At 46.0% G+C, this 13223-nt stretch overlaps 2 protein-coding genes across 7 annotated transcripts in view; both read left to right on the top strand.

Annotated features, from left to right (window-relative positions):
- Positions 1–13223, top strand: part of gas7a (growth arrest-specific 7a) — a 33196-nt gene that overhangs the window by 10873 nt on the left and 9100 nt on the right. For 2 of the 6 annotated variants that reach the window (XM_019258295.2, XM_019258294.2), the window contains 5 exons: positions 1359–1421; positions 4900–4989; positions 5976–6091; positions 8126–8200; positions 12109–12187. In XM_019258295.2, coding sequence (XP_019113840.1) covers positions 1359–1421; positions 4900–4989; positions 5976–6091; positions 8126–8200; positions 12109–12187 — 423 coding nt within the window. Of the gene's footprint in view, positions 1–373; positions 587–619; positions 1422–4899; positions 4990–5975; positions 6092–8125; positions 8201–12108; positions 12188–13223 lie in introns of those variants that run through there. The other 4 variants (XM_019258297.2, XM_019258298.2, XM_019258296.2 and 1 more) reach the window with 4 other exon arrangements.
- On the top strand, positions 9373–11046 carry LOC113747113 (tripartite motif-containing protein 16-like). The gene has a single exon (XM_027285467.1). The coding sequence runs from the start codon at positions 9373–9375 to the stop codon at positions 11044–11046; it is 1674 nt and encodes a 557-aa protein (XP_027141268.1).

Genomic DNA, 13223 nt, shown 5'->3' with positions numbered 1-13223 from the left:
GGAAGAGGAAGCTAAGAAGAAAAGAAGCTGCCTGGACTTTGGCTGACGGGGAATGTAACCGTGCTCAGCATCTTCTATGGACGTAATGGCAGAGGAGAAGAGGACGCTGACGGAGGAAGCTAAGAAAGAAAAAGGAGAGAGTGGTTTTCAGGTTTTCAAAAGCGTTTTAAATTGATTTTTTAAATATCTTGGATCTGAAACTTGAATCAGACCAAACAAACAACCGTCAGACGTCGTTTAAAAGAATAACTGGTGACTGAATCCGTGTTTCTGATCTGAGCTCAGCGTCTCTCTGATATGAAGTCCAGTAAAAACCGGAGCCTCTCCCCGCTGCTCTCGAGAACTCGGGCCAACTTGGCCCAACACGTCGACCCACGTGACTAATTACGAGTCAGATGAGGGCATAACGTGTCATGATCACACCGGAGAGTATCGATGGACAGACAGACAGTCGGACCATATGGACGGCTGAGATCTGGACTCACACTTCTGTAAGCGTTCGACAAAAAAAAAAAGGAGGCCAGCCAGGAGCGTCGAGAACTCACGCCGAGAGCGTCGACCGGCCGCCATGTTCTGTGCAGCGAAGGTGAGAGTTGTTTTGTTGTTGTTGTTGTTGTTGCACAAGGTGGATGTTGTCGATCACGTGATCCAGCTCGTGTTTGACACCTCGGGCGGTGACGTAGCTGCCGCGGCACCTTTGTGACCCCGTCACACGATCAGAGCGGCTGCATCTCATTGGCCACCTCCTCCCAATCCTACAGATCGTCATTCAACCATTTCCCAACAACACCACCATCACCTCCTCCACCACTGCTGCTCCCTCCTCCCTCACTATCAGCATCTCTGGTGAAGGGAGGTGTGGCAGGGATCATGTAAATAAACCCCCCTCCTCCACCTCCATCACCTCCTCCTCTTCTTCTTGCTCCCTTCACTCTTCATTTCCTTCTTTATCTCCGTCTTTCTGCGCTCCATCTCTCTCTGCATGGTCATTGGGTGAGGGGTGGTGGTGGTGGAGGTGCTACGGAGGGAGGAGGCAGCATCCATCTCCTCTCCAGCCTTCAAACCTTTAAAACTGGTTTGACAGCAGCTTAACCGGAGGCTAGACTTCGTCACGCTCCCACAGCCGCCACTCCTCCCCCACCCCCCTTTTTTACCTCATGCAACGCGACTCCTCTCCACTCCACTCGCTCTGTGGCTCGCGAGGCTGAAGGAAGGCAGAGCGTGGAGGGAGGAGAGAGAGCGAGTGTGAGGCTTTCCCAGAATAGAGAAGCAGCAGGAGGAGGTGAGAGAGGATGATGATGGAAGCCAGCTTTGACACTGAGGAGAGTTTTGACGATCCCTCCTGTCTCGCCCCGCAGCCCCCCGGCTCGGTGTCGCCGGCCAAGAGGCAGATCAGGGAGGTCAAGGAGACCAAGATCACTGTGAGTACACCTCCAACTTCTCCTTCTTCTCCTGCTGCTCCATCTCTTTGTGAAATAACTTCACGTCTCTGTCATCTGTTGACTCTCGGCTGTGGGCTTCCCTGCAGCCTCACACTCTTGGCTTTGGCTTCGCTCCATAATATTGATTTAACGGCTGTCAGATCAACACGCTGCAGATTTCACCGTATTGAACAGTTAATCGAGTCCTGAGCTCATCCTGCAGACCTGTGCTGGTAGTTTCAGAGCCCTGACGGGTGAAAAGAGCTTAAAGGTGAGAGAGAGATGATGTATCACACCCCCTCGTTTGCACGTCTAAATCTGCAGGGCAGTGCAGGTCATCCAGTTTGTGCGCCAGACTTACGAGGAACTCCCCCCGTCCTGTTTTTTTGGCTCCTCGTAGCATCTCTGCATGAGAACGCACTGTTTTGTCTAAAGTCTCTTAAGTAGCCGTGGTTATATAATCTCTCATAATGACTGTGAGGAGAGGAGGAGGAGGTGGGAGGTGGGAGGTGGGAGGAGGTGGTGATGAGGACGGACAGACAGAGGTTTGGAGGTTCTGGTGGTTTTTGTGGCTGATTTTGCGCTCGGCGGGGCTCGCTGACCTGCGGGAGCCGTCAGTCCGCCTATTGTGGATATACACAAAAAAAAGAAAGAAAGAGCCCACCAGACCTGAGAGAGAGAGAGAGAGAGAGGGATGCAGCAAGTCCAGTTTCCATGGTGACAAAAGCAATAGATTAATGGGTGTTGAAATGGAAAACACTGGCATGGGAGGGAGGAAGATGAGGAGGATGAGGAGGAGGGAGGAAGCCATTCAGTCGTCCACTGAAGACTGTTTGAAAGACAGATTTAGTTCCTCTTCTTTAGTGACTTTTTCTGTCTTAATTAGAGCCACAGAAACAGAATTAACGAGACGAGTCGACACTTGAATATTTCAGCCGACAGAAACAAAGAAAACACACACACACACACACACACACACACACACACACACAGGTGTGTGACGGAGCCTAAGCAGCGGTCGGATGACGACGTCAGTCCGCCAAAAAGGTGTCTTTGTGATGCACCTCACATCGTTACACAACCCCCCACCTCCCCCTTGACAACGGTTGTCATGGAGACACACACATCCATGACCGGCCGGACCCCTCGCGGGGGGGTGATGTGATCAAACCGTGTAACCTTGTGTTCACCTTCAGTTTTTAAACACTCGTTCACGTCGCCTGTCTGTCGACTTGTTGCAAGCTCGTTAAAGGGAGTGTGTGTGTGTGTGTGTGTGTGTGTGTGTGTGTGTGTGTTTTGAAGACAAAAAAAAAAGGAGAATGGGGAGAGAGAGAGAGAGAGAGAGAGATTGTTTTTGTTATGGGAAGGTGTGTGTGGATGGAGGAGGAGGAGGAGGAGGAGGAGGAGGAGGGAGGTGTTTTACAGCAAAAGTAATTTGTTGCTTAGCAACAGCAGCAGAGCATCCTATAGTGTGATTCGCTGAAATGCTCAGAAAACAATTATTTCTTACGTCTCTACATCTCTCACGGCTCATTTCTTCCTTTTCGACTGTGTCATGATTTTTACATTTTTCCTGCATTCAGCAAAGAGGAATAAATAAATAAATAAATAAATAAATAAATAAATAAATAAATGAATAAAACTCTCATGAGAGCGAATGTTTGCTGAGCGAGGACAAAATGTCCCCAAATCGCTCCACAGATTGGATGAAACATTCAACATCTCCTGAATGTCTTCAGGATTTATCACACACTCCGTCACAAAAGGTAATCTGTGTTAATATTTAATTCCCGAGCCTCCGGCGGCACCTCGCTAAGCAGCCGTAATAATAAAGGAGAGGGTGAAGTTAGACAGCCCGACAGCCTTCGCCTTCCTCTTTTTAGATGAATGGTCTCATTTTCTGCTGGATGTGAGAGGCAGATAGACAACACATCGTGATAGATGTGGAGCCGGTGTAATGGAAAATGTGGTGCCCGTGACGATCAGTGTGATCTCTGAGGCAGAAAATGAACAAAAAGTGACCGGTCGAGTCGATCACACGTTTAGATTATGGAGCGTTTGTTTATGCACGAGTGCCGAGTTTGGCGAGTAGCCATGTTAGTGTTTCCTCTTTTATTGCACAGGAAGTATTACTCATCTGTTTTTCTGTTTATGGGAAGTCGTTCAGCTCGAGGTCGAATGAAGAGGTCAACGCGTCGCTGCAACTACGAGCAAACTACAAACGTCACCGCGTCACTGCAGCCGTGCTCGGCCTCACACGGACTGATTGAGTTGAATTGCAGTTCCTCTTGTCGTCCACTTGAGGCTGGCTCCGGAAGTGAGTCAGTCTCCATAAGTCCCCATGTCCAAATGTCCAACTTCACAGCAGAAATAAACATGTTTACAGCCTGGTACAAAAAACAGTTTTGGTCTCTGTAGCTAATTTCCCCGTTCATGACAACTGTACTGAGGGTGAATTTATATACAACTCACCTGTTCACATTATATTAAGGCTTAAAGTTATGCAGGATTAAGAGCGTGGGCGCTTTGATTGACAGGTGGGCGTCGTCACAGGTGGCTTGTTTGAGCAACCAGGCTTCATTCAGCTCCACCGATGATCAATGTCCCAGATTTACTCTTGTCCGCCGGCTTCACTTTTTTCTTTTTAGCTTCCTCCGTCAACCACTTCTTCGTTCTCTTTATGTCCGTAGTGGCTGCTCAGTGCTCGCCCAGCTCCGGTTCTGGCACAAAAACCTGAAAACCTCCTCTTCTCTAACACTAACACTCCCCCCGTGGTCTGAGCTAACACTATCTAACAGCAGCTACAGTCGGCAGCACTTAACTGGCTCAAATTTAGTAAGTTTGAAGTGTTGATCTGCAACCAAGCACCAAACTGTGTCGTCTCTGGCCTCCTGCTTCAGTACTCAGACAGATTGAAGCAGATGGTTCGATCCAGCTGGTGAACGCTCCGTGTTTTCCTCGGTCCTGCAGTACAGTGGTGAGCTCATGCGGTTACACACCGTGACTCAGTGTGTGTTTGTGTGTTTGTGTGTTTGTGGATGAAGCACCCCGTCTGGATGCCCCGTTTAGTTTGCAGCGGAGGTTGACATGGCGCAGAGGGTATGTAGCAGTGCCAGGAGGGAGGGCTCGCAGATGGTGAACATTACATAATTGCAGCCTCAGGAGTAATTGAAGACGCTGTGGACCGTGGAGTCTGTATTCAGGCTCAGTGTTTATCTGCAACACCACATATAGTCTCAAGTGGATAAAGTTTGTTTGTTCAAAAGGTTTCTCTTTGTGTCCGAGCGGTTCTCTCTCTCTTCAGCCTGAAGGCCCACGGGTCGCCTCCTGCACGCTCACCACATTCGTATGTTTACTCACGCCTGACCTTTTTTTACTCTCATCTGCATGAAACGAAACTCAGGCCTCGCTCTTTTTTTTTTTTTAAGGACACCGTCTGGGTGTTCGGCTCACAGATCTGTTGTTTGTTCCTCTGCAGATCAACTGTGTGACGTTCCCTCTGCCTGGAGAAGGTCCGGAGCAGCAGCTCCTGAAGCCGAACGAATGGAGCTACTGCGATTACTTCTGGGTGAGTTCTGCTGAAACACAAAACTAGAGTACGGCTGAATGTCCGAGGGTGTTTTGGTGATGATGAGTGACAGACTCATATACTGACGTGACTGCTTCATCGTTCACTTGACTGAGAACGTCAGACTGAAACATCTAAACTAACATTCTTGGTCCTCAGGGGAGTTTTCTTCTAGTTCATGCTGAAAAATTCAAATACGTTGCCCATGCACACACAGTAGAAGTCACATCATCTGTCATCATACATCACACACCTCCACGAAGCTCCACAAGCTTCCTGTCAACGCGTTTTTGTTCCGTTGTTGACCTTCAGAGCAAATCCTTCAAAGTGCCGTTAAAAGCTAAATACGTTAAATTATGTAACTAAAAACTGACAGAAAAACATCAATAAGCTTTTTGCCAGCTGCAGAATGGATCCGCTCTCCTCCTCCTCCTCCTCCTCCTCGTTTAACAGAAGACACAATTGTCTTCTGTGTTTTCGAGTAGGCGGTTCGCAGGTCGTTCGACCGGCTTCTCTGCAAACACAATGATCACGCTGCTTCAGACGTCTCCCTGGTGGCTGCTCTGATTTTCACCTTCCATACATTTCCATGCTAAATCAGATTAGTATTGAAAAACCCTTCAGCCTGCGTAATTGCCTGAAATCTGATGCCCGTTTTCCTCCTCGTTTATTGCTGTTTGGCTCCTCGCTTGAAGCCTGTCACGTCGTCCTGCTGACCTGCTCTGTGAAATACATCTGAGGCTCGCATCAGTCCTGTCACAGGCAAAACAAAGCGCCTCCACATCCCTCGAATCCTGCTCAACACAATACACATCCACCCATCCGGTGATTGACGCACACACACCAACGCATGTCCTGCTTGACATGCGAGCGTGAGTCATCAGAGCTCTCAAATCTGAACAACAAAGAGGCGTTACTGGACGATCCGTCCACGAACTGGTTGTTTACTGGTTCTGTTGTTTTTCTTCCTCCTCCTCCTCCTACAGACCGACAAGAAAGACCCCCAGGGGACGAACTCTGTGGCGGGCTTCGAGGTTCTCCTGCAGAAGCAGCTGAAGGGCAAACAGATGCAGAAGGAGATGGCCGAGTTCATCCACGAGAGGTATCGACGACAAAACACGGAGTTTGTTAACAAGTGTTTTAATTGAGTGATTAATTAACAGGAGTGTCAGACACAGAGTCACTAAAATATTCCAGCTGGAGGAGCTCTTATTAGATTCACAAATTGTTATTTTAAGTATTCTGCCATTCATGAAAAATTACCGTTATTTTCAATTTTTGTGCAGAAACCTTGTAATATTATTTTTTACAGTGAATTACTGTAATTAATTTAAATCTATAATTAGATATGTAGCTTATTTTATATAACGGTGTTGTCACTTTATTGAAGGTTGAAGGTGTTTGATCGTAATAATTTAAAATAAAATTACAGTATTTCTCTGTAAAACTTTTATTTAATTTACAGTTTGATTTGAATTATATTTTACGTTACCGGGTGATTTATTGTATATTTCTCTTATTGTCAACGAATCAAACAATGAACTGGTCTCACACAGAGATCCATTGTTGCCTCCATGCTGAACTGGGTGTTACTTCATTACCATGAACACTCGATCCCACGCACACCGTCCTGCCGCCACAAATACTCACTAGAGCATCCGCCGCTGAAAATGGCATGAGCTCCCATGTCCTCCCACTGCAGGGAGCAGCTGTTTCAGTGAATTTCTGATGAAAATCGACATATTTTTATACGTTTTTAAAGACTTATCTTCTTCTGTGGAGCCACAGACAGTGCGGTGAACGGTATCTTCAGGATGCAAACTGCAGGATCCAGGTTCGAGGTTTCCAGAATTGTTAAAGGGCCGAAGGTGACAAAACTCGGTGCAGGCGTAGAGACGAGACAGCTGAACGTAACCGCTGTGAAAGAATCAGAAAATAACTTTTTATCTCGCTGACTAACCGACTTTATCGACGCCGGCGCTCCCTCACTCTCACTCGCTGTCCATGTCGCTCAACCGCTGCTTTCTCAAATGAAACTTCTTCGTGTCAGACTCAGATTTAGAAGCTGCCTCGTGAAATAAACAAAGAGTTTAAGATAGTCTGTAGTTTCAGAGACATTTCAGGCTGACTGTGGAGGTTTGATCGTCTGATTGGCGGCTGCAGCGTGATGTTGAGTCGCGTCCAAAAATTGGCTCAACAAAACGGACAACGGCATTCAAATGAATGGAAAAACTGATCTGAGAGGTTGGCGGTGGGGAGACCAAAGACTCTGGAGGCGTTTGTTCTCATTGGAGGCAGTTAGCTCGTTGAAGAAGCAAAGGATACTTTATGTTTGTCTTGTCCAGGGTAAGTCTGAGGTATTTGAGGCTGTAAGCTGAGCTATGAGTGCTGTATTTGACCAAATAAAGGTTTGTAAGTTAAGTAGCTGAACCGGATCTGTTCCGATCTTTTGTGTTTACATCTTGATCTCATTAGAGAGGATCCAGGAAATGCACAGATCTCTGAGCTCCTGCTGAGCTCAGAAAAACAACATCTATAACGAGGAGTTCGCTTCAAACTTTTACATCCGATCTCACGCCTCTCTATATAATTAGCTCCACCTCGTTCTACAAAAAGCTTTTTTCTCAAGTCCCGGCGTCGAGTCGTGGGAAGTTAATGAGGATTCTTCTCTGAATCTCCTGAAATCCTTCGAGCAGATTTCTATTCACCGCTGACCTTTCCGAGTTGTTTCGGCGGGTTTGTGAACAGGATTCGAGGATGTGAACATTAAGTCAAAGAACGGAGCTGCGTGACCTTCTTTAGGTGACAGATCCGCTCAGGTGTGGATGGTAAATGTCACAAAGGGCACACACACACACACACGGCTACCTTTGGTTGAATGGCCTTTAGGGGCAAATGTGAGACGTCTAATTTCCATCTCTATTTGAGAGAACAGCCGCCGTTGCCACCGCCGATGCTGCTGCAGAGTACAATGGGAGTATTGATGCACAGAGGCCGTTTGGGTTTGCAGCAGATTGTAGTCGGAGCGCCGTGTGTCGTTCTGCTGCAGTGCACCCCTGAAACGATCTGCGTCCTCCCTCTCTTGAGCCGGGCAGCTCAGGGTTTCACATCTTCTCCGTTCTTTTGTGTGTTTCAGGATAAAGATTGAAGAAGAGTATGCCAAGAACCTCTCCAAGCTGTCTCTGAGCCCCCTGGCATTACAGGAGGAAGGGTGAGTCAGTAAACAGACACTGTGAGACCAAACAGCAGCTGAACAGTATGTTTAGTAATTAAAATAATTAAAATAGACGTATTCCCACACTACTCATAGACTGTTACTATCATCCCTCCGTATTCCCACACTACTCATAGACTGTTACTATCATCCCTCAGCAACTATCGTCGTATCTCTCTGAAATCTTTGAGCAGATGAAAAAATCACATGAGGTTTGGCCTAAATGACGCCTGGTTGCTTAAACAAGTCACCTGTAACCACACCCACCTGTCAATCAAAGCGTCCACGCTCTTAATCCTGCATAACTTTAAGCCTTAATATAATGTGAACAGGTGAGTTGTATATAAATTCACCCTCAGTACAGTTGTCATGAACGGGGAAATTAGCTACAGAGACCAAAACTGTTTTTTGTACCAGGCTGTAAACATGTTTATTTCTGCTGTGAAGTTGGACATTTGGACATGGGGACTTATGGAGACTGACTCACTTCTTCTGGAGTCTTGTTGCTGTTTAGGTTTGTGGTTGTGCAAACTTGAACTACTTTACATACTGTATAATATTTACAGTAAACGTGTGTAATACATTTGAACTCACTGGTTTCCAAAGAAAAGAACAAAGGTGACAAAATGGCAGCTGGTGATGCTCCTGTGTTTGTAGTCCTCGTCTCTGACAGCTCACCTTTTACAGACAGTCGAGGATTTCATCACTGAAGATGAAGAAGATGAAATGATTGCCTTTATTAGTGGTTGTTGGGCTGATGATTGTCACTGACTGGAGGATTTACCTTTATTTCACCTTCAGATCAGCCGTGTTTTAGAAAAGTCTTCTGGTTTCTTTTGGACTCATTTCCAGGTGAAACTTTAACATGAACTATTTTCTTCACAGCGATCAAAGTGTATGAACTCTACAGATCATTTACAAGCTCCTCTTCCTGGAATGACTCAGCTCTTGATAAGCCCTCCCTCTTCTTCCTGCTCTCAAACACAGCCAGCTCCTCTCTGCTCATGTTTCCTTGTTCCCTCCCCCTCAGATCTACAGTTTGAAGATGGGTGGAACCAACATGTGCTGACGTGTCAGCTGACAGGCCGCATGTTGTTGAGATCAGAGCTCAAACTAGTTTCATTTCTGAGGAAGTCAAACTCAGACAGTCGTCGACGCGGAGAGGAGAAATGGCGCAGCAAGGAAATAAACTGGACCGGGAAACCTTCTCTTGTCCGATCTGTCTGGATCTACTGAAGGATCCGGTGACTATTCCCTGTGGACACAGCTACTGCATGAACTGTATTCAAAACTTCTGGGATGGAGAGGATGAGAAGAGAATCCACAGCTGCCCTCAGTGTAGGCAGACCTTCACACCGAGGCCTGTCCTGAAGAAAAACACCATGTTAGCAGCTTTAGTGGAGGAACTGAAGAAGACTGGACTCCAAGCTGCTCCTGCTGATCACTGCTATGCTGGACCTGAAGATGTGGCCTGTGATGTCTGCACTGGGAGAAAACTGAAAGCTCTGAAGTCCTGTCTGGTCTGTCTGGCCTCTTACTGTGAGAAACACCTCCAGCCTCATCATGATGTAGCTCCATTAAAGAAACACAAGCTGGTGGAGCCCTCCAAGAAGCTCCAGGAGAACATCTGCTCTCGTCATGATGAGGTGATGAAGATGTTCTGCCGTACTGATCAGCAGTGTATCTGTTATCTCTGCTCTGTGGATGAACATAAAGGCCACGACACAGTCTCAGCTGCAGCAGAAAGGACTGAGAGGCAGAGAGAGCTCGAGGTGAGTCGACTAAACATCCAGCAGAGAATCCAGGACAGAGAGAAAGATGTGAAGGAGCTCCAACAGGAGGTGGAGGCTATCAATGGCTCTGCTGATAAAGCAGTGGAGGACAGTGAGAAGATCTTCACTGAGCTGATCCGTCTCATGGAGAAAAGAAGGTCTGATGTGAAGCAGCAGGTCAGATCCCAGCAGGAAACTGAAGTGAGTCGAGTCAAAGATCTTCAGGAGAAGCTGGAGCAGGAGATCACTGAGCTGAAGAGGAAAGACGCTGAGCTGGAGAAGCTCTCACACACAGAGGACCACAACCAGTTTCTACACAACTACCCCTCACTGTCACGACTCAGCCAATCTACAGACTCATCCAGCATCAATATCCGTCCTCTGAGGGACTTTGAGGATGTGACAGCTGCTGTGTCAGAGCTCAGAGATAAACTACAGGACGTTCTGAGGGACCAACGGACAAACATCTCACTGACAGACACTGAAGTCCATGTTTCACTGTCAGGACCAGAACCAGAGCCCAAGACCAGAGCTGAGTTCTTAAAATATTCACGTGAACTCACACTGGATCCAAACACAGCAAACACACAGCTGTTATTATCTGAGGGGAACAGAAAAGTGACATTAATGAAACAACATCAGTCTTATTCTAGTCACCCAGACAGATTCACTTCATGTCCTCAGGTCCTGAGTAGAGAGAGACTGACTGGACGTTGTTACTGGGAGGTGGAGAGGAGAGGAGGAGTTTATGTAGCAGTCACATACAAGAATATCAGCAGAGCAGGGAGATCATATGAATGTTTATTTGGATACAATGACAAATCTTGGAGGTTTGATTGTGATACAAACAGTTATTACTTTTGGTACAACAAAGTCCAAACTCCCGTCTCAGGTCCTCGGTCCTCCAGAGTTGGAGTGTACCTGGATCACAGTGCAGGTATTCTGTCCTTCTACAGCGTCTCTGAAACCATGACTCTCCTCCACAGAGTCCAGACCACGTTCACTCAGCCTCTCTATGCTGGACTTTATGTTTATTCTGGATCCTCTGCTGAGTTGTGTGAAGTCAAATAGACAGAAGTCATTGAAGGGTTAAATTCTGTGTTTCATGTCTTCAGCTTGTTTTGTTTCCATCATTGTTGCTGACAGCTGATTGTTGTGGCATTTCTTCACCTGTCAATCAAACACTGTGGGCGGTACTTTGCCCTCTTCTCATTGGTGGTTGTGTAAATGTTTGAGTTTCTTTAGGTGGCGCTCCTTCCTGTGTCTGTTTAGCCATGGAGGCTATCACTGCTCATGATGACTTTAGTTTGTATGATCAGAATCAATAAGGAGATGATTCATTCTTTTCTTGTACATATGTGAGATTCAATGAAGAAACAACATTTAGTTTGTGTCTCAGTCAATAAAGAGGATTTATTACACAGACTGCAAGTCTTCATGTTTTCATTGAACATGTCTCTAAATGAACTCCCTGCATTCACCCTGTTTATTTCACTGAGCTGCTTTCTCGTGGTTAAAGTGACAAATAAAGTTGAGTTTGAACTGAAGGTGACTGACAGTGAAGAAGAAGAACAGACAGATGGATCACCACAGACTGTAGAAAACATGGATGCAGTCGTGACAAAGTGCCGTTGTGAAGCTCCGTGTGGTCGCTCTGGTCGTCTCTGTCTGGGCGGTCCTGCCTCCGCCGCCTCCAGACTAATCTAAAAATGGTTATAGAGGCGGAGCTGAATGAAGCCTGGTTGATCAAATAAGTCACCTGTGACCACACCCACCTGTCAATCAAAGCGTCCACGCTCTTAATCCTGCATAACTTTAAGCCTTAATATAATGTGAACAGGTGAGTTGTATATAAATTCACCCTCAGTACAGTTGTCATGAACGGGGAAATTAGCTACAGAGACCAAAACTGTTTTTTGTACCAGGCTGTAAACATGTTTATTTCTGCTGTGAAGTTGGACATTTGGACATGGGGACTTATGGAGACTTAAGAATTATCATATCAGCACATAAAATATTATTATTTTCTGGATACATTCATCTACTTTTTTTTAAATTAGATGTAAAATAACAGAAAGGATGTTGGAGAATCGTTATAAAGGTGGTTAACGGTTCACGTCCATCTTTTCTCAGGACTCTCGGAGAAGCCTGGACCCAGCTGAAGAAGAGTCTTCACGACGAGGCTGAAGTTCACCTGAAGTTCTCAAACAAGGTAATATCTGCTCCCGACAGAACACGTTATTATTACATTACAATACAACTTATCTGACAATCGATGAATCATTTAAACACACTGATTTTACAAAAGACGCTGCTTTTCTCTGTCATATATGATTATAAACAGAAAATTTTGGGGTTTCTGACTGATTGTCAGATAAAGAATGAAGTACGGAGCGTTTTTGACGTTTTCTAGACAAAACTATCAATCACTGTGTCAAGATTTTAAGGATAAACACACCTGCATGGGTGTCTTTTCTTTCTGCACCTTCAGGTCAAGTGTTTTATGTTTTCAATCTGAAGTAATGGATACTCGATCTGACCACATCCCGAGGTCACAGAGCTTGTTTATCTCAACCTTGTCAGAAGCAAATGACCTGTCCGCGATCCGATTACCAGCGATGCAGAAATGCCTTTAAATAACGCAGAAGCTGCCTCGTAGCCCTCTCTGTTGTCTAATTAATTAGCTACGTGTTTTGACGAGCTATCCACTCAGGGCCATGCAGGCTTCCCCCCCATGCTCCACCGGTGCCCTGACACTCCATACTTCATTACGAGACGGGCCAGCAGAGGGTAAAGCGTGGTCAGGCGGGGAATGAGACGTCTTATCAAGCCTGCAGAAGTTCTTCCAGCTCTGACATTTGTACTAGAGAGCACACAGTGCTGACGAGCACTTTGTAGTTTGCTGAAGCGCCATAAAAAACGATGTTTTTCATATTATTGGAAGAGACTAAAGCGTAATTGTCTGCCTTTATGGTGATGGAGGTAAAACAGACTTTATTAAAGCAATATTACAGAAGAGATACTCAATATCAGCACAGCCATGCTGATATTCAGAATAACAGCACGACCTCGAGTGTAATATCGTTCTACAAGCTCCATTTTTTAATTAACATTACTAAATGACAACAGATCTGCAACAGTTTCTCGTCTTGACATTTTTATAAAATCTTTATGTTTGAAACTAGAGTTGCATGATACCCACGGTACCCTGCGGTTTCTATACCAGAAATTCTACACGACAGTTTCTG

This window comes from Larimichthys crocea, chromosome XII, assembly GCF_000972845.2.
Source record: "Larimichthys crocea isolate SSNF chromosome XII, L_crocea_2.0, whole genome shotgun sequence".
NCBI lineage: Eukaryota > Metazoa > Chordata > Actinopteri > Sciaenidae > Larimichthys > Larimichthys crocea.
The sequence above is the reverse complement of the archived record's forward strand: the minus strand, read 5'-3'. Positions and strand labels throughout refer to the sequence as shown.